Source organism: Copadichromis virginalis, linkage group LG23 (genome assembly GCF_057382275.1).
Source record: "Copadichromis virginalis isolate Kocher_CV1m ecotype Utaka linkage group LG23, C_Virginalis_male_GT1.1, whole genome shotgun sequence".
Lineage (NCBI taxonomy): Eukaryota > Metazoa > Chordata > Actinopteri > Cichliformes > Cichlidae > Copadichromis > Copadichromis virginalis.
In genome coordinates this window covers 19537305-19559177 of record NC_140639.1, presented here as the reverse complement: position 1 = coordinate 19559177, position 21873 = coordinate 19537305, and the positions used below count along the sequence as shown (strand labels likewise).

The 21873-nt window shown below is 41.1% G+C and overlaps 1 protein-coding gene and 1 long non-coding RNA gene across 2 annotated transcripts in view; one reads left to right on the top strand and one right to left on the bottom strand.

Annotated features, from left to right (window-relative positions):
- LOC146680704 (uncharacterized) overlaps positions 1-14867 on the bottom strand; it is a 53490-nt gene extending 38623 nt beyond the window's left edge. Inside the window, exon 1 of the long non-coding RNA XR_014918298.1 lies at positions 14799-14867. This is a non-coding gene — a long non-coding RNA (uncharacterized LOC146680704). The remainder of the gene's footprint in view (positions 1-14798) is intronic.
- A 1271-nt stretch (positions 14868-16138) lies between these two features.
- On the top strand, positions 16139-17109 carry LOC146680703 (uncharacterized). Its single transcript, XM_085450042.1, has one exon. It carries the CDS (start codon positions 16338-16340, stop codon positions 17031-17033), a length of 696 nt encoding a protein of 231 aa, XP_085306168.1. The 5' UTR covers positions 16139-16337; the 3' UTR covers positions 17034-17109.
- Positions 17110-21873: the final 4764 nt, after the last annotated feature.

Sequence of the window (21873 nt, the reverse complement as noted above, 5' to 3'; positions counted from 1 at the left end):
AGTTTTAGAGAATATATACCCATCCTTACAGCAAATATTAGGAATCTCCTGATGTGAGCTGTGTTGAGAGATTGTCTCTGTCTCAATAAAAGTTCACTGATTCCCCATCTGCTGCAGGTGTCCGGTTGTCTTCATTCTCCGCCAGCCTGGTTAAGTCAATTCCTCCTTAACATCTAAAAGAACCTATTTAATGAAGGAAGACGGGTTCACTTTGTGTTTAATATTATTCTATTGCTGTTGTTGTTTTTTTTATATCCTTCAAGCTTTTGCCTGTCTGCATCATTGTTTCACAGAACAGCCTCTTCAAGTTGTACTGAAGGCCCTGTTCCAAATTGGCCAGCATGTATCACTGTGGAGATGGTTTCAGTGTCACGGCTGCCTTGGCAGACGTATGGAGTGGAGAGAAACAGGACCCAAGTGCAGACATTGATAACAAACTTAACTGTGAACACGCTTTTATTTGCAGCGGGGACAGGAAACAAACAAAAGCAGAGCATGAATAAAACCTAAACTAAATAAAACTTAAAGTGGGAGCACCTACAAATATAATACAAAAGAACAAAAACCTAGTGATGGCCCACTTGAAGCTGACGCTGCAGTGCGTGTGTCAAAAAAATCAACACACTGCTTCAGAAGCACTGTGTCGAAGCTTGATTCGTTTGGCCAGAGTCACGTGATCAGTGACGTCCGAAGCTTCATTTAGAGCGTGACTGCTTCGGTATCTGATTCAATGGTTTATAAGGAAATGAATCATTTGCAGGATTTGCGGAGTGTTTTGATGGTGACAGATAGCGAACCACTGATCATTCTACTGAGAGATTTGGAGCCAGCGAGGAATAGAGGAGGTTCTGTTGTGTGGGAGAATTTTGAGTTGATTTTCGTCAATCGGGTGGGTTTTCCAGCTTTGTGTTCTGGCTGTTTGCTTTTGTTTTGTGCGTGTTTATTTTATCTGAAAACGGGAAAAACTTAAAATGTCAAAAATATGATTTTCATAATATAAATATCATCAAATAACTTTAGAAAAACTTCCATTTGACTTGTTACATTTAATATTAAAAAATATTTTATTTTTTATTTTTCAATTAATCTTAAAATGTTAGTCTGCCAAATGTGCAGCAATTGAATTTATTTATTCTCTTTAGCTGATAGTTTCTGTATAACTGCATCTCTACCAGTTTCTCTGCACTCCAGCCTCCTCTGGGCCATGTGAAGGGATTTTCCTTAATGCAGGAGAAATTATCTCAACGAAAAGGAACAGGTTCGGCCATCGCACAGTGGAACGAATTTTCTTCTTAAATAAAAATGAAAAAGGGCTACTTTAAATGCATCATGTTTTTAATTTGCAAGTTCATAAGCATTTTCCATTTCACAATCAATTCTACCCCCAGGTCAGAAATATATATAGGAAAATGTCCCTAATATAATATTATTGATAAATACACCCATCTTGCGATTAATTGCATAAGTGCATGGAGGCAGGACCTCACAGCAGAAACATACTCCATAATGTGTTGTACATTATTATATATATATTATATGTAACGTGGTATTTTTCAATTATTGCATTTACCAACATCAAGAAGTGAAAAGAAAAGAAAGACCACGCCATGGTGCATGTTTAAACAAGGAAAATTTGCTGGTCATAATTATTTATTAAACAAATAAACCACATTTTTTTAACCCCCCAAAATACACGTTCAAAGCAACACAACGGCGGCCCAATATCATACAGAATTCCACTCTGTAGAGTGAGCAATCATAATGAAGCAGTTGGTTTTATTTTGTGGATTCAAGCTGCTCTTTGTATTTTTGGCCACCAGATGTCACCAGAGAGGACTGTGTTGAAAAGCTTCGAGTAATGAACCGTTTTTCAATACAAGCTTCAATGCTTCAGAAAGCTTCATTTGGCCATCACTACAAAAACCTGAACCTAGAAACCTGGGGTCCGTTCTTCGTACCTCACTAAGTAAGGCTACGTTCACACTGCAGGCGAAAGCGCATCAAATCCGATTTTTCTGACCCTATGCGACCCATATCCGATCATGCTATGACAGTGTGAACGGCGCAAATCCGATATTTTCAAATCCGATCTGGGTCACTTTCGTATGTGGTACTGAATCCGATACATATCCGATGTTTTAGAAAGCGACTGCTGTTTGAACGGTCATGTCGCATTAAATCCGTCTTTTACGTCACCGACACAAGACAGACGCCAATTATCAGCGCCGGAGAAGCGCCCGATAAGACATCGCGAACGCTTCCTGGCCATCCAGTGTAGATGTCAGTGAAACTGTTGGGAAGACAACGTTGGATAAACGTGAACATTTTATTTGTACTGTATAATCTGCAGATTCTGACAGAAATCTGCAGCTATCATTTGAAGCACCGCTCCTCTCTAAAACAGCAATAAGGATCATTATTAGGTTATTTACATTATTATGTAAATAACAAAATAACTTAAAGCAAAAATTGGGAAACGTAAAGTCCGAAGCCTTTATATTAAGGGCCATCAGTCAAACAATACTGTTTGCTCTGGGTCTAAACAGAGCACGTTGTGTGTGAAGTCTTCTTTTGCGCATGCGGGCCGCTTTGAGCGTTCACACTAGAGCGCCTTTGCTGTCGCATTTTATTTGTAGTGTGAACACGCAGACAAAAAAATCGGATTTGATCAAAGAATCGGAATTGAGCATTAAGACCTGCAGTGTGAACGTAGCCTTAGTTAGCTGGATTTGATTGTTGACGATTTCGCGTGATCCTGGATCGTTCGGTTCTCCGAAGCTCATCCAGGACTTGCTGTCATAGCAACAGATCCGTAAGCGTAAACCTGCTCGGGAGCAGGTTTACTTTATGTAAACAGGATTAGATCGCGGCCACGCAGGTATGTCCGCTTCATGTATACGAAAGCAACAGCGATATTTTTCCACTGTTTTTCCATAAATAAATATTATCAGTGTAACTAAAGATAATGCAGTATTTGATCCTTTTATTGATTTCATACAGATACTGTACATACAGGTCATTTCCTAAAAAAAGGGAAATGTACTATTAATCATTCTATTTCATGTATTTGATTATTTCAGATGTAATTCATATTTTAGAGTAGTAATAATAAATTACTTCGTGTAATCGAGATGAGAGACCACGGCTATAAAAGTGAAGGTGGATTTGGGAAGTCTGTCGCAGTCATATCCTGTCCGTATACGCGAGCAGCCCATTGCGGAAGGTGCAAGATTGATAAGGAGAGTTCTCAGAATTCAGCGTATATTGCGGGACAGACAGGATCCTTTAGCTCAGCGCGACAGTGTGCTCATAGAGAGATATCGATTTTCCCGTGAGGGTATTATTCACTTAACCAACTTGTTGACGAGGGGGTGCAGGACCACCACCTGTCTTTTTTTGCTCTGCCCTTTTCTTGGTTGCTGTTATAAACAAACAAACAGATTATTTCAGGGTCTCTTTCCAAGAGACGAAAAGAAATATAAGTGATAAATATTACCATTCTGTAGGATATTCTTATATTTCACTTTTACTTGTTCCCATGTTCTAGTGGGTCCTGTTGTGGCTCTAATGTGAAAGGGGATATAATATAATATAATGTAATATGATATAATGTAATATAATATAATAAATATACCCTACCGCCTACTGGTGTTGGCCAGAGGGGCCGATGGCGCGATATGGCAGCCTGGCTTCTGTCAGTCTGCCCCAGGGCAGCTGTGGCTACAACCGTAGCTGCTTCCACCAGTGTGTGAATGTGAGAGTGACTGAATAGTGGCATTGTCATGCGCTTTGGGTGCCTTGAAAAGTGCTATATCAATCCAATCCATTATTATTATTATTATTATTAAATTACTTACGAGTTTAATTTGTCAGCAACTTCCTGCCAGCCCTCTCTCCTTGCTTTTGCAGCCTTTGCAGTGTTCCCTTGCGTTTTAATTAAACTCTGAAACTCCTGAAATCCCTCAATCAAGAGTTCTTGCTCTGCTGCCGAAAAATACTGAGCGCACGCATTCGACATTTTCGCCGACCAATCAAAGGGTTGCCGATCAATGTTTCTACTATCGATGCGTAGCCCCTTTTAAGCCAGCCAGTGATCTCACATTACTTCATCCAGCTGTACTAATCGTCAACAACAGATGTGTTCGGAGAACCGGAATAGCAAGCTCAAAGTTGGCGCGATGATTTGATCTTGGATGTAGTAAGCAAGGTACGAAGAACGGACCCCTGGAACTGAAACATAAAAACCTGAGACAGGGAACACAATGAATATGGGAAATGTCACGGGTGATACACATACAAACCAGCAAACAAACAGAGGAAGACACAGGGCTTAAATACACTGAGGGATAACGAGGGAATGCGACACAGGAGGAGAGCACAGCTGGGAGTAATCAAACATGAGACCAAGAGACTATAAATTCTAAATAATAATGAAAGCAAAGACTATTAATAATTCAAAACACAAAACACTGGGTCACCAACCAAGGACTGTGACATTAGGATTGTTTTGAGGCCTCAACACGATTCCAGCACAAATGTTTAAATTGTTTCAGTATCTCACGAAACCTCACTTTGTCCATCACTATTGTTTACTACCAAGTAAAATAATTAAACATATGCCACACAAACATACTAGCAATCAATGGGAGGTTTCAGAGGACATAATCCACAGGTGATCTGATCCGCAGTGACATGTGCATAACTCCTACCTGTAACAGCTAGTGAAGTCAGGTGCTTCACAAATCACGCTTGTGCCAAGTGCTTAGCTCCAGTGAAAGGAACTCTTAATGCTGCAGGATACCAAAACATTTTGGTTCTCCCCTTGTTTGCGCGTGTTCCCTCCGGGTACTCTGGCTTCCTCCCACTGTCCAAAGACATGCAGTTTGGGGGGATAGGTTAATTGATCAATCCAAATTTCCCATAGATGTGAATGCGGGAGTGAATGTGAGCGCAAATGGTTGTCTGTCTCTGTGTATTATCCCTGTGACAGACTGGCGACCTGTCCAGGGTGTACCCCGCCTCTAGCCCTATGACAGCTGGGATAGGCTCCAGCGCCCCCCGCGACCCTGAAACGGATAAGCAAATGGATGGCTGTTCTTTTGTGCGGACAATGTTGAGATGCCTTTTTTTTGGAAAGTCTTACATTAAGAGTTGAACCTGTTATAGCCACAAAGGGTGGGCAGACATTATATTAAACCCTATGGATTAAGAATGGAGTGTTACTCAAGTTCATATGTGTATGAAGCACACTGGGTGAATAATTTTAGTAATACAATGAAGCTTCTCTGTGATTATTGAAGTATTAAGATGATACTTAATGCAACCTTTTCACCAGCAGATGGGGATAAATCACCATCAATCAATCCTCAAACTCCTAAAAGGAGACTATTCTTATTTTTCTTATAATGTAAATAGTGTCTCTACCTTATCTGCAGGATAACAACACAAGGTTTACCTGTGCCTTATTTACCAGTTTAAAACCACACAGAAGCTTCAGTGTTGATCAGTAGCAGTCTTGTCTGTTATCTGTCACCTGCAGGGTCTGACGGGAGGTTTGAGGATCTGTTAGTCATCCTTGTTTGGCCTCAGCTGCATTGGAGCTCTACTTATCTCCAGGTTCACCAGAGAAACCATCACTGCACACGATGCTTTCCCTCCGAGCTGCTGCTCTGTGCTGTCTGTGTTCAGGTGAGTGATTTTATTCAAACAAGAGCACAACATCTGTACCAAACTCCAAGACTAACCTGTCTGTGTCTCCACAGCGATGGTTACTATGGCTGAAGAGCTGATACAGAATGATTTAACTCTGACCAGGGTAGCTGGAGAAAGTGTCTCCTTCAGCTGTGGGGGAACTGACCAGTGCAGCACTGCAGTTGTAGACTGGTACCAGAAGAAAGACACAAGAGATTCATTCAGAATGCTTCTTTCTATCAGCACAAAAAATGGTGCAGTTACTAAAGGCTACAACCACCCCGAGGAAGAAGATTTCTCAGCTGTAAAGAAACAGGACGGCTGGGAGTTGGAGATAAAGAAAGTTAAAGACATTCATTCAGCCACCTACTATTGCTGTTGCTCTAAAAGTTCTCACAGTGACAAATGATCCCTGCAGGCTGAACAAAAACCATCAGAGCAAAAGCAAGAAACCACAACCCACATTCACATCTTTCACCTCCATCTCAGTCTGAGACACAAGAACAGAGTTACAGAAATTTCAGCATTTAAATCACACAAATCGAAGTCTTTATATCAGCAAAGAGTGAAATGACTATTTGTAATGAAGGCCGAGAGCTCAGTGGGAAGCTTTCTACTCTAGTATGTTTCCACTAAATAAAGTGGTTTTCAATCAAATTGCTTATTATCTTAACAGAAAGGAAGAAAAAGAAACAAAGTGTTGATGGTTTTAATGATAATATTTCAAAGTTACACTTTTCAGAACTCCTGAAATCACCTCAAATTAAATCAATCATCTCTAATAATCCACAGAGAGATCGGCAGAAGAGAGATCACTCATGCAGGAATGATTATCCATATGTGTAAAGAAAATAAAAAGCGGAACTGAAACATCTTCTACAAACATGTTATTGTGTTGTTATAGTGTGAAGAAATGTTTTCTATGACACTGTAGTTTACACGTATGGCTAAACAAGCAGTTTTCAGACTTTCACACTGATGATTATTCTTCTTCACGCCTCAGATTCAGTGGAAAAATTACAAGACTGCATCACTTGTTAATCAGCAGCTGTATGATCTTCAGCTGCAGGGTGGTTTGAGGACCCGTTTGAAATCACGTGAGCCTCGTCACATGATTTCAAACTGCATCTTATTAATACTTGTTTGGCCTCTGCTCTGTCACAGTGCCACTTCTCTTCAGATTCAGCTGAAGAAACATCACTGCACACAATGTTTTTCCTCCAAGCTGCTGCTCTGTGCTGCCTGAGCTCAGGTGAGTGATTTTATTCAAACAAGAACACACCCTCTGTAACAAACGTTGACATACTAACCTATGTGTGTCTCTCCAGCGCTGTTTACCATGGCCACAGAGCTGATTCAAAATGATTTGACTCTGACCAGGAGAGCTGGAGAAAGTGTCTCCTTCAGCTGTGGGGGAACTGACCAGTGCAGCACTGCAGTTGTATACTGGTACCAGAACAAAGTCAGTGACAAATTCAGAGTGATTATTGGTATTAACAGACGCACTGGTGCGATCACTTCAGACTACAACCACCCTCAGCAGAATGATTTCTCTGCTGTGGTAAAACAGAACAGCTGGGCGTTGGAGCTCAAAACAGTTAAAGTCATTCATTCAGCCATCTACTACTGCTCCTGTTCTCAGAGTTCCCACAGTGTGAAATCATCCCTGCAGGCTGAACAAAAACCATCAGAGGAACAGCAAGAAACCACAGCTCCGTCTCAGTCTGAGAGAGAAGAGTTAGAGAAATTTTCAGTATTTAAATCAGACAAATGAAAATGTTCATACCATCAAAGGGTAAAATAGTACTTGTAATCAAGGTTGAGAGGTAACTGGGAGTACAATACAATATAATTTTATTTATATAGCACATTTAAAAACAAGGTGTATGCCAAAGTGCTTCACAGAAACCAAATAAGAGCAGTAATAAATACAAGTAAATAAAATAATAAAATAAGTACAAATGGAATATACTAACAGGTGGGAGACATAACTAACCAATGATACCAGGCATAGTAGACACGAGCCGAGAGGCTGAAGGTTAAAACATAAAAACATTAATAAAATCAAAAAAGATAAGTTACAGTACAGTTAAAAATGCAGGGTCTAGGAGGCAGGGAAGGCAAGGCTAAATAAAAACGTTTTTAATCGAGATTTAAAAGATTGAATTGAATCAGATGTGCGGATAGCTTGAGGAAGATTATTCCAGAGGTAGGGTGCAACAGAGGCGAATGTGCGGCCACCTCTGGTCTTAAGGCGGGATCTAGTTCGCACCAGGAGCATTTGACCTGCTGATCTAAGCACTCTCCTAGGGGTATAAAAGCTGAGGAGATCCTTAAGATAGCTGGACACGGTGTTATGTATGATTTTAAAAGTGAGCAATAAGATTTTAAAATCAATGCGATATTTAATGGGGAGCCAGTGCAGGTCGGAGAGAACTGGAGTAATAGACTCAAATCTACCAGTTCCGGTTAAGAGACATGCAGCAGCCAGTTCAAAATAGATTTTAATGTCACCCGCGTAAAAATGAAAGGAAATATTGTGTTTATCAAAGATTCGACCCAAGGGTAACAAGCATAAAGAGAACAGCAAAGGACCCAGCACAGACCCCTGGGGGACACTGGAGGTGACAGGGGCAATGGAGGAGGAGTAGGGGTAACCGGTCTCTGCGTCACCCCGCTGCAACAGTTCGGCCCAAACAGACTCTTCGACTCTGCGTTGTGTTTTTAAGAATACAAGGAGTCTCTGATCGATCGTTGCCATTTTATTTCCTGAATGGAAACAGCGGTGTTTTATCAGTGCAAAGGCTCACCACACACCACTCCGCACAGCACACTACGGCAGGACATCCCATTAGCATTCCGCTTTAGCATACAGTTTTACACAATAATAAACAAATGAAAAGTACATAAAACTGGTGTTGGACATGTGTCCACTGCGCCCTTAGTACACTCGGTGCCCATCAGTTAATCAAACATCTTTTATGTGTCTGTACTACTTAGCTACATTGTGTGTGGAACAATACAACTCACCTCTCGTATGGCTACGTCAGACTGGCAGCGATTACTGCAGCCAGCCTCACCTAACCAGCCAAACCGATAGGGGGCGCTGTTTCCCCATTACACTGACATTTGTGGCAAGTGGAATGCCACATAAACACTGTTACATAGGTAGCCATCGTGACAGAAAAGGACCTTTCTGATAGATAAGATTTAAACCATTTAAGGGCACTGCCCGTGATGCCCACCAGATGCTCAAGCCTCATTAGAAGGACATTATGGTCCACCAAATCAAAAGCAGAGGACAAATCAAGCAAAACTAAGACCACACGGCGCCCTGAGTCAGCAATTGAGAGAAGGTCATGAAAGACTCTCAGTAATGCTGTTTCCGTGCTGTGGCGTGGCTTAAACCCCGACTGAAAATTTTCCCCGATATTATTTGCATCCAAATAAGTTTGGAGTTGGGAGTGAACAATCTTCTCTAGGACTTAAGACAGAAATTGGAGTTTGGAAATAGGTCTAAAGTTAGCGAGATCATTCTGACCGAGGCAGCTCTTTTTGAGTATAGGTTGCACTACAGCGTGTTTAAAGGCAGCCGGAACATAGCCCGGTAACAATGACAGGTTCATTAGAGATAAAATACAGGGCCCGATAATGTTAAACCCATCTTTAATAATGCAAGATGGAAGGATGTCATGAACAGCGTTTGTGTTTTTCAGGTGATCAATTATACCCCTGAGAGTGGGGAGTGAAACTGGATAAAACTGATTGAGGTTAGTGGAGCATCGTAAAGCTGGCGCCTGACTCATCACAGGGGGGTGCGAGACTCTTAGAGATAAGATTCTGCCTGTAAAATGATTTAAAAATTCTTCACAAAGTGCTAAGGAAGCCAGTCTAGGCGTTACAGGACAGGGATTAATCAATGAGTTAAAGGTTTTAAATAAAAAATGTGGATTGTGACTGTTATCCGTAATGACAGCTGACAGGAAACCTGCCTAACTGATTTCTATAATTCCAGGCGGGTCCTGCAAAGGATGTCAAAAGACACCTGGAGCTTATCTTTTTTCCACCGCCTTTCAACTTGGCAGCAAATGCATCGTAAAGCATGTAAAGAGTCATTTAACCATGGTTGAGGGCAGCTTCTAAGCTGTTTTAGCTTTATAGGGGCCACAACGTCCAGTAAAGAAGAGCATGTAGAGAGGAAGGAGTTAGCAAAATCATCAACTGGAGAGGGTGTAGAACGATCAATGTCAGGAAAAACAGATTTGGAGAAAGCAGCCAAAAATTCAGCCACAGTCACAGGATTGATTATGCGCACAAGACGTCGAGGACCCTCAAAGTCCTGGACCATTTTGCATAACAGCATCAAAGATGACTGGGAAGTGGTCAGAGATTCCGATGTTGCTGATGTCCCTGATACAGATGTCCAGTCCATAAGAAAAAATCAAGGGTATGTCCTTTGAAGTGGGTAGGTGCATTAACCCACTGGATGTGAATGTTAAAATCGCCAGTGATAAGAACACGATCATAATTTAAATAAAGAGATGCTAAAAGGTCAGCAAAATCGTTAATGAAAGTCTTATTATATTTCGAGGGACGGTAAATCACAACACAGAGAGTCGGGGGGGACCAGCAAGTTCCAGCACTTGAGCTTCGAAGCTAGGGAACATAGCGGAGGGCAGGTGTCGTACTCAGAATTTATTCCTAAAGACCACTGAAGGTCCTGCCCCCCTGCAGGAAGGTCTCGGTGAGCTAAAAAAGGGACAATTCGGAGGAACAATCTCTGAAAAAGGAAAAGACTCACCAGGACAAATCCATGTTTCCGTCATGAATAATAAATCCAAACCTGTAGCAGTAAAAAGATCGCTCACAATAAATGTCTTATTCGTCAGCGACCTAACATTTAATAGCGCCTCCGAGTCAAAGACGCCGAGTGACAGTTGGAAGGAGCCCATTAGGAGCCCTAATCCAACACCGGGCCAGTGAATAAACCACTGGGTTGGCAGGGCAGGCCTGTGACTCAACATGGCAAATCCATCGATGCCTGAACAACCTAAGGGTAAACTGCTCCCAGAAGGTCGAGGGAAGGCAGAAAGCATCCACATCGACGTCGAAGCCAGCTACAAAATGTGCCTTTAGGTAAGCCTTAATGCGGACACGGACACCGCTCTGCTTGCCCCGTTTCCTGTAGCATCTCCTGCGTGAAGGAGGCAGGGGTCGGCAGTATGTTCCTGAGAGGTGATCCGTCCATGGCAGAGTGGTATCTCCTATATTGCCCCACGGGTCCGATCCATGAAAGTGCGACCCGTAAGTATAGGGTGGCCGCAGACTTAGGAAAGTATGCCGGTCATAGGTAATCAATGCAAAGCCACCTGAATAGTATGTAAGCAGAAGGGCAAGAAGCAGCAGAGAGCAGCGGAGAAGGCCTGCAGGACACACTGGCGCCATCATCACAAAAGATGTGAGAGAGGACTAGAAAGTACTGGGAGTACAGGGGTAAGGTTCACATTTATTGCTTCCATGTTAGTCTGAGAGACAAACACCAGGCTAAAGAAATTTTCAGGATTTAGATCTCCACAAATCAAAGTTAAAACCTTATTATCTTAAAAAAATGGAAAAAAGAAAAAATGGAACAATTTTTTTGGTGGCTTTAGTTCTAAATTTTCAGTGTGTTATATATCCAAACTGCAAATGTTTCTTAATTACCACTAAAACTTTAAAGGTAGACCAACAGAGGGGGGATCACTCGTCCAGGAAAGCTGTCTATATATCTATGAGCAATATGGAAGTGGAGTGCACTCATCTTCTACAACAGTGTTATTGTACTATAATGATGTGAAAATACATGTGAACGCTGATAAGATTCAGATGGTGGTTGGGTTGTCATTTCTAGAGCCTCACTGATATATTGGTTGATTTGACAACATATCAGTATCAGCCTTTAGAGTGATCAATAAATGAACAATTTAAAAAAAAATAGACAAGAAAAGCACCTTTCAATATGTCACAGTGCCACTGTGACAATGTCATGAATATTGATGTTTCACAGTTTGTGCACCAGGGGGCACTCTGCAACCGCCCTGCAGTTTTGTTATTCCACCAGCTGGATCATCAAACACAAGAATCAGAAGAATGAGCAATGGAAACTGAACCAATGAATTGAAAGGGAAAATCCATCCATCTTCCACTTATGTGATTTAGGTTGACGGGGAAAAATGAAATATTTCAAAGCTAAAATCAGAGATCAGGATCTTTGTGGAATTCAAGTTCATTGCATCTCTAAAATAGCAGAATAAGTCACACGGTTGTATGTCCTGTCAGAAACTATGAATTAAAGATGATAGCTTAGAACAGCAAATAAATCCCTCTACAGGAAAATATTTAAATGTTCTTTTAAACGACAAGATGGTTGCAGCTGTCAGTCAGTACCACCCTTACAAGAGGAGGTTGGAGGACCCGTTAGAAGCCACGTGGTACTTGTAAGATCTTATAACTTGCCATTGTTCTGCATCAGCCTAACAGAGCTCTACTTCTTTCCTGGTTCACCAGAAGAAACATCACTGCACACGATGCTTTTCCTCCCAGCTGCTGCTCTGTGCTGTCTGTGTTCAGGTGAGTGATTTTATTCAAACACGAGTCCACCATCTGTAACTAACACTGCCATACTAACCTGTCTGTGTCTCTACCCCAGTGATTACTGTGGCTGAAGAGCTGATACAGAATGATTTAACTCTGACCAGGGTAGCTGGAGAAAGTGTCTCCTTCAGCTGTGGTGGGACTGACCAGTGCAGCAGTACTGTTGTATACTGGTACCAGAAGAAAGACACAAGAGATTCATTCAGAATGCTTCTTTCTATTGGTATAAGCAATGGTGCAATAAATCGAGGTTATAACCACCCTCAGCAAAATGATTTCTCAGCAGTGAAAAATCAGGGCAGCTGGGCTTTGGAGCTAAAAACAGTTAAAGACGTTCATTCAGCCATCTACTACTGCTCTTGTTACAAAAGTACTCACAGTGTGAAATCATCCCTGCAGGCTGAACAAAAACCATCAGAGGAAAAGCAAGAAACCACAGCTCCGTCTCAGCCTGAGAGACAACAGTTAGACAAAATTTCAGTACTTTAAATCATAAATCGAAATGTTCATACCGTCAAAGGGTAAAATTAATACTTGCAATTAAGGTTGAGAGCTAACTGGGAGTACTGGAAGTACACAATAAAGGTGGATAAGAAAGAAAAAAATGTCTCAGACCGGTTCTATGGGAGGTTTTTCCTCCCATATCATTGAGTTGTATGTTGATGATACTAGTGTTTCCACGCATGGTCTAAAATATTTCAGACTACATTAAGTCCCTTTATGTTCCTCAGTTTGTGTTTGAGGGAACAAATATTTTTAGTTTTGAAGTCATCACAGTTTTAAGACATTTTGTTGACTGACTTCATAGAAAGTGAAGAAAAGATACGACTGAAATAATAAATAAATTCCCCTCTATATTTGAAGGTTAGTGTTTTGCAAACCTCAGTCTCAGTGGAAAACTGCAACACACGCCTTAGCTGTCAGTCAGCAGCAGCACTGACAGCTGCAGCAGTTAATGGGAGGTTGTAGGAGTTGTTAGAAACACGTGGTCCTCGTCTGATCATATAAATTGTCCTTGTTTGGCCTCGTTTCTATCAAAACATCACTTCTCCTCAGATTCACCAGAGGAAATGTCACTGAACACAACGGTTCACACAATGCTTTTCCTCCCAGCTGCTGCTCTGTGTTGTCTGTGTTTAGGTGAGTTTCAACCCAACAAAAACTACATGTCAGAAACACCATCAAACTGACATTTTCCTCTCTGTGTCTTTGCAGCGCTGGTTACCATGGCTGCAGAGCTGATCCAGAAAGATTTAACTTTGACTGCGACACCTGGCAAAAAAGTCTCCTTCAGCTGTGGAACTTCCCAGTGCAGTGGCAGTTATGTGCACTGGTACCAGAAGAAAGACGGTGATAAGTTCAGAGTGATTCTTCATATTAACATACGCACTGGTGAAGTCAACAGTGACTACAACCATGCTCAGAGAAAAGATTTCTCAGCTGTGAAAAATGAGAACAGCTGTGAGTTGGAGATAAATGCAGTTAGCCTCGTTCATTCAGCCATCTACTACTGCTCCTGTGCTCAAAGCTCTCACAGTGACAAAACATCCCTGCAGGCTGAACAAAAACCATCAAAGGAACAGCAGCAGACCACAGCTCAGGTTCACACACACACACACACACTGACGCAGGCATCACCTTTGAAACCAAAACAACTAGTTTGTATTCTATTTATATAAGAAGTAAAAATAATCAAGACCAAAATTAATTCAAGTAGATTCAAAAGATGACACAATTGGGAGTATCAGATAAACTTGTCTTGTGTGTTCACATTCAGGTCAAAAACAGCAGACTGTAAAAATCCACAGAGATTATCTTCTTCTGACAAACATCAAACAGAAGTGTCTATATTTTTTGGAGAAGCAATATTCCTCTATGAGAACAGCAACTGAGGGAAAACCAAAACACCACAACACAGTGATCACAGCTCCAGAAACCAGAAAGCATATAGCTTTGAAAAAAAAAGAAATGAATGAAAAACAACAGTTTGAATCCAGGATTCTCAAAGTATAGCCAACTGGTCAATCACACCCTTTAGTAACATTATAGTTATGACTGTCATCCTCACAAATGTCAGCCAAGCTAAAAGTTACATCACATCCGCGAGTGCAAGCTGTGCTTTGGTGTCTTTTTGGTCGCTTTGATTGTCCAACTCTTATTTCTGTAACCTTGCACATCTGCACAGAGCATACAGGTTGGTTTCTTTTCCTTTACAGTCATTGCTGCCATGTGCTGGTTCTCTACATTTCCATGAGGACTCCTCATAATAATCATGCTGAGATTTGAAGACAGTTTGTGACGGAGTTACACCGTCCCGCAGACAGCGGATCTGGGCGCATACACGCACCACCACCATTAGTTTCTACAATTACCGTGGCTGCGCGTCTTTTCGTCGACCGGGCAGATAAACAAAAAGGGGTGAGAGGTATATTTTGAGCGGCGCAGAGGGTGGCCAACATATTTTTCCCACTTACCTTTAATAAAGCCGGTCGCGTAGACTCGCTGTGATCGCCGATTATACGAGTGGTTATGCAAGCCGATGGTATGGTGTTCCGGGGTTCAAATAGTGGGTTCGCCCGCGCTTGAAAGGTCACGTGAACTGCATCATTTTTGTTTGTTTGTTTTTTTTGTTATTGTGAAACACTGTAGGCTGCCTGGAATTGGCCATAAATGTCTGTATATACATATATATGTATTGTAGGAATACAGCTGGAAATAAGCTGAGGGGAAAAGAGTGTTTGGTAAAAGAAATAATAAAGAGATGACTATTATGAGTAGTGGGAGGGGCCATGGGGTATAAAAGAAGGCTGTCAGGGCCTACCTGGGCTTTTTTTTTTTTCCCCGGTGAGATGTTACAGAGAGGGTGACATGCAGACTGTGTTTTGTATATAGATGTTTGTTTTGTGTTGACTTAAGTTAGTTTTCTATTTTCTTTGTAAATAATATTTTGTGCACTTGGGAGGCTGGCAGTAGTGATGGGCAGATGAAGCTTCATGAAGCACTGAAGCTTTTCATCCAATTGGTTCACCCCAGCGCAAAGCTTCTTGAAGCTTCATTTGCTCGAGTGTCAGGTGAACTGAACTTCAGGGGTCACCTGGAATCAGGGGTCACCTGGAATTGGGTGACAGCGAAACGGATAACAGTCTTCAGTACCTGCTGGACTTTGAAGCTGTGGATTCTGGGACTGTTAGAAAAGATTTGGTAAATGTTCAGTGTCCACGGCTCAAAGATTGTTTTGGGTAAAAGGATCCAGCAGCCACCAGGCCCAGGCTCTTCCAGCAGCCACCAGGCCCAGGATCCTCCAGCAGCCACCAGGCCCAGGATCCTCCAGCAGCCACTAGGCCCAGGATCCTACTGCTCCACCAGGCCCAGGATCCTCCAGCAGCCACCGGGCCCAGGATCCTCCAGCAGCCACCAGGCCCAGGCTCTTCCAGCAGCCACCAGGCCCAGGATCCTACTGCTCCACCAGGCCCAGGCTCTTCCAGCAGCCACCAGGCCCAGGCTCTTCCAGCAGCCACCAGGCCCAGGATCCTCCAGCAGCCACCAGGCCCAGGATCCTCCAGCAGCCACCAGGCCCAGGATCCTACTGCTCCACCAGGCCCAGGATCCTCCAGCAGCCACCGGGCCCAGGCTCTTCCAGCAGCCACCAGGCCCAGGCTCTTCCAGCAGCCACCAGGCCCAGGCTCTTCCAGCAGCCACCAGGCCCAGGCTCTTCCAGCAGCCACTAGGCCCAGGATCCTACTGCTCCACCAGGCCCAGGCTCTTCCAGCAGCCACCAGGCCCAGGATCCTCCTGCTCCACCAGGCCCAGGCTCTTCCAGCAGCCACCAGGCCCAGGATCCTCCAGCAGCCACCAGGCCCAGGCTCTTCCAGCAGCCACTAGGCCCAGGATCCTACTGCTCCACCAGGCCCAGGATCCTCCAGCAGCCACTGGGCCCAGGATCCTCTAGCAAGGCACCACCAAGTAAATCAACAGTGACAAGACGGTGAACGGAGCGAGCAAGACAACAAGCAATGGGGCCTAAGAGAACACCGAACGCCGATGAAATTGAGGACATCAAAAAGTCATTGGACTTTCTAACTGAGGAAACATCGGCTATCAAGCTACAACAGAAATATATCCTAGACTTAGTCGAGGAAATAAGGTCGCTACGTAACCAGAATGCAGAGAAGGAGAAACGGATCGTCTATCTGGAGAGCAGGGTCGCGGACCTGGAGCAATATACCAGAATGAACGACGTGATCATCACAGGGCTGTACATAAAACCCCGGTCATATGCTCGGGCTGTGACTGCTGGCAGTAAAGAGGAGCAAGGAGATCTGGATGGGAGCTCTGCGGAGCAACAAGTAGCTGGTTTCTTGCAGTCGAAAGGGATCGACCTGGACTGTAATAACATCGAGGCATGCCACCCCTTGCCCAGGAGAAATGCTAGTGATAAACCAGCTATCATCATAAGATTTGTAAACAGGAAACACAAGAATGCACTGCTGAAGCAGGGGAGGAAACTAAAAGGATCGAACGTCTACATGAATGACCATCTAACCAAATCCAATGCTGACATAGCGAAGAAAGCACGATACCTAAAGAAACTGGGTAAAATTCAGAACACCTGGACTGCAAACTGTAAAATATTTATAAAGCTCAACGGTACACCGGAGGAAGCCAAGGTGCTGGTCATCAAATGCATCCAGGATCTGGAAAAATATTAACAGGTCACTTGACTACAAAGGCAAGGAGCGGGACAAACAATCTACAGTCATCAAAGCAGGTAATAGAAGACAACAACGGAAGCTAAAGCATAACGTATTCAAGGATGAAACAATCAATTAATTCATTATCTGGGAATTATACATTGCTACCACAAAGGATTGCTAATCAGGAGATAAATTCACCAGTAAACACGGAATACAAAACACACTTCACAGAGCAGGACATTGATCCAGAACTGAACTTTTTTAACATCAAAAATACCTGCTACTATCATACTGAAGAACAATTCAACAAAACTGTCAAGGTCGACGGCAAAATATCTATAATCCACTTTAATAGTAGAAGTTTATATGCAAATTTTCACAAAATAAGGGAATATTTAAGCAAATTTACACATCCATTCAGTGTGATTGCAGTATCTGAAACATGGATTAATAAACAGAAAGGAGAGGACTTTGTAATAGATGGATATGAATTAAATCTTACAAATAGAAAGAATAAGAATGGCGGTGGTGTGGCCTTGTTTGTGGATAAAAATTTAAAATACAAGATGGTAGAAAAAATGACGGTGGCGGTAGATAATATATTAGAGTGTGTAACAATAGAAATTAGTATGGGAAAAGAGAAAAATGTCATTGTAAGCTGTATATATAGAACACCAGGTTCTAATATTGAAATTTTTAAGGAGTGGGTAGATAAAACATTCATTAGGACAAATCAAAAAGTCATGTTCATTTGTGGGGATTTTAACATAGATCTACTAAATCCAAACAAGCAGAGAGCGACAGAGGAATTTATTAATACAATGTATAGCTTGGGACTTTTTCCAGTGATCACTAAGCCCAGCAGGATTACAGCACAGTCGGCAACCCTAATAGACAATATATTTACTAATGAAATAGAAAATAGAACCATAAGTGGTCTCCTAATTAATGACATCAGTGATCATCTACCTGTTTTTATAGTGTATAACAGCAATTACAGGAAGGTTAAACAGCAAAACACAATAAAATACAAACGAGTGAGAACAGAAGAGTCAATAAACGCATTCAAAAGTGATTTACTCAAGCAAGAATGGGAGATGCTGTATAAGGAAAAAAATATTGATAAAGCTTATGAGATTTTTTTAGGAAAATTTAAACTGTTATATAATAGTCATTGCCCAGTAAAGAAATATAGTAAAAAACAAAAATATGCAGAGTGCCCATGGATTACAAAAGGATTGCAAAATGCATGTAAGAAGAAAAATACCTTATACAGAGAATTTATAATGAACAGAAGCACAGAAGCTGAAAATAAATACAAGAAATATAAAAATAAATTAACGAGTATTTTAAGGTCATGTAAAAAGGAATACTATGAAAAATTCCTGATTATGAATAAAAATAATATTAAAGGGATCTGGAAAACATTAAATACCATCATCAAAAAGGGCTCGGGGCAGGCAGACTATCCTTCGTATTTCGCAAATAATGATAGAAATATTACTAATATGAGAGATGTGGTAAATGAGTTCAATAAATTCTTTGTAAGTGTTGGGCCAGACTTGGCTGAAACAATTCCTGATATAACAGATTCTGTAGAGAAAGAAACTAGACTCATTGACCGCAATCCTCATTCAATGTTCTTAACGGTGGTGGAAGAAATGGAAATCATTGATATTGTTGGGAAATCACAAACAAAAAACTCTACAGACTCTGACGACATTGATATGGAAATCGTTAAGAGAGTGATAGAGGGCATTTCCAAACCCTTAACACACATTTGCAATTTGTCCTTACAAACTGGTGCATTCCCAAAACAAATGAAAACAGCTAAAGTAACACCACTGTTTAAAAATGGTGACAGACACCAATTCACAAATTATAGGCCTGTCTCTCTACTTTCTCAATTTTCAAAAATACTGGAAAAAGTCTTTAGTAATAGACTTGACAAATTTATAGATAAACACAAAATAATAACGGATAGTCAGTATGGTTTCAGATCAAATAGATCAACATCATTGGCATTAATGGAACTGATCGAAAATATCACCAACAATATAGATAAAAGACAATGTATAGTTAGTGTATTCATTGACCTAAAAAAAGCTTTTGACACAATTAATCATGACATATTACTTGATAAACTGGAGTACTACGGCATTAGAGGAGTGGTGTTAGAATGGGTAAAGAGTTATTTGAGAGACAGGCAGCAATTTGTGAAAATTGGGGAATATCAATCAGAGTGTATGGACATTGTTTGTGGAGTTCCGCAGGGGTCAGTATTGGGACCAAAGCTGTTTATCCTCTATATCAATGATATATGCAGAACATCAGATATACTACAGTTTATTCTATTTGCAGATGATACAAATATTTTTTGTGCTGGAGAGAACTTACAGCAGCTTTTGGAAATTGTCACACAAGAAATGATTAAACTGAAAACATGGTTTGATAGAAATAAGCTATCATTAAATTTGGAAAAAACTACATTTATGTTATTCGGAAATTGTAAAAAAGATGCAGGAGCAAAATTATTAGTAAACAATGTTGAAATAGAGCAAGTTTCGGATACAAAATTTCTGGGTGTGATAATAGATAACAAAATCTGCTGGAAACCTCACATAAAGCATATACAAGCCAAACTGTCAAGAAGCATCTCCGTACTAAGTAAAGTTAAATATTTTTTGCCTTCCAAATCACTCCGGGTACTTTATTGTTCACTTATATTGCCATATTTGGAATACTGTGTGGAAATTTGGGGAAACACATATAAAACTGCACTTCAACCAATATGTAAAATTCAAAAAAAAGCAATCAGGATGATTAATAAAGCAGGATTTAGAGACCATACTAACATCATGTTTTTGAAATTAAAAATACTGAAGTTTATGGATCTTATAAAATATAAAACTGCAAAAATTATGTACAAGGCCAGATACAATATGTTACCAGGAAATATACAGAGGATGTTCCATGACAGAGAAGGAGACTATGAATTGAGGGGGAAATTGAATCTAAGGATTCTTAAAGCACGGTCAAAGGTTAAAACCTTTTGTGTCACTATTTATGGGGTAAAACTGTGGAATAGTTTTACTATAGATCTACAGCAATGCTCAGGAATTAGTAAGTTCATGAAAATACTTCGAAAACTGATTTTGGAAGAATATGATACCGATAAAGATGATCACCCATTGTATGTATAAAAATATCAAATTATATCCAAATTATATCAATCACGGTAGCCAAGTTTATATAGGTTCTCCTCGTGTATCGTGTGGAGTATGTGATGATGGGAATTAGGTGAATTATGTGGGATCAATAAGATGTTGAGCAGGGGTAGGAATTAATAAGTATGTTCATACTTCTTCCTACTCCTTTTCAGACCAAACATTGTTACATTATGTCAGACGATTTTGTTTTATTTCATTATATATTTTTTGTTTATCTGAACACATACGTGTGTGTGTGTGTATATCTACATATATATTCGTATCTGTAAATGAAAATATATGTAGTGTGTATATATTGTTTTTTTTGTTTTATATGTCTGAAACAAATAAAGATACAATACAATACAATACAATACAATAGTAGGACACCTACTGGACGTAAAAATATTAGCTGGCATGAATTTGAAGAGTGTGGCCTTTTGCACACAGCCTGTAAATGTCAACAACAAAAGGAGTGTGTAAAACATGTATATTGTAGTGATGGCAGTATACTGTGTATATTTATACTGGCAGTATGGAAAATGATTATTTGGAAATGCTTAAAATGGAAATGATCATTTACTGTGAGGTGAGGTGTGGTTGGGGTGTGGACAGTGGTTGTGCTTTTGTAACGTTGAGGTATGGACAGCTACACACTGAGGCCTCAGTCCTGCCCATATTTTATTCAGTAAAAACTAAATATTCGCTGCTTTTATAACCTTTAGTGGGGAGAACATAGCTAGGATTTAATGATTTAACAAATCTTTTGAATCCTTTGTCCTCCACAATGCTAAATGGCTGGGAGTCCTCGATCACCATGCTAACCAGGTCTTCATCTATTTGAGATTCTTCTCCTGAGGAAAGACAACAAAGACAAAGCACAAATATAAATATCACACACGTAACTTATTACAGCTGTATAATATTGTTATATCATTTAGTAACATTACTGCATGCTATATTATGATGGCATTTGATGGCTCACCTGGTCTTGCTCCACAATCGGTGTCCCCCTTATTCTCATGCAAAGCTCTGTAGTGCCTAAGCATGGATGAGGTGTTGTTGTTATATCCCAGCTCCCTGGCACATAGCAAACACTTCACCTTGTACAAAAGTAAAGCCGCGTAACATAAATTGTATTGCACCATCAGTGTTATGAAAATACATCTTCTGTAGAAATTTACATACCTTGTTGGGAGGAATAAAATCAAAATGTTCCCACACAGGGGAGGACATCCTCCTCTTCTTAGCTGGCTCCATTCTCTCCTGACTTTCTCTCCTCACTCTCATAAACCTCCAAACTCTCACTAACCGCAACTCTCCATCAAACACCCACATTTTGAATGAAGTCTGAGGGGTTTATATCGCTGCCATATCTCGTGGCAAAGTTCGAACCGCTTCATGAACCAGTCACGTGGTACAGCCGGGCAGCGAGGCTTCGGACGTCATCATTTTCAGCTCCTCCCATAAATGAAGCAAGCCTCGTTACGCGCATCGCGGAAACGCCCCCTCAATTACTCGACACACGCTTCGAAGCCTCGATACAGAACATCACATCACTAGCTGGCAGAATAAACTATCCACACTGAATGCTTCCTGACTACGCCTGCATTTGTTCGGGAGAAGTTTAGGAGAGGACCCCGCGA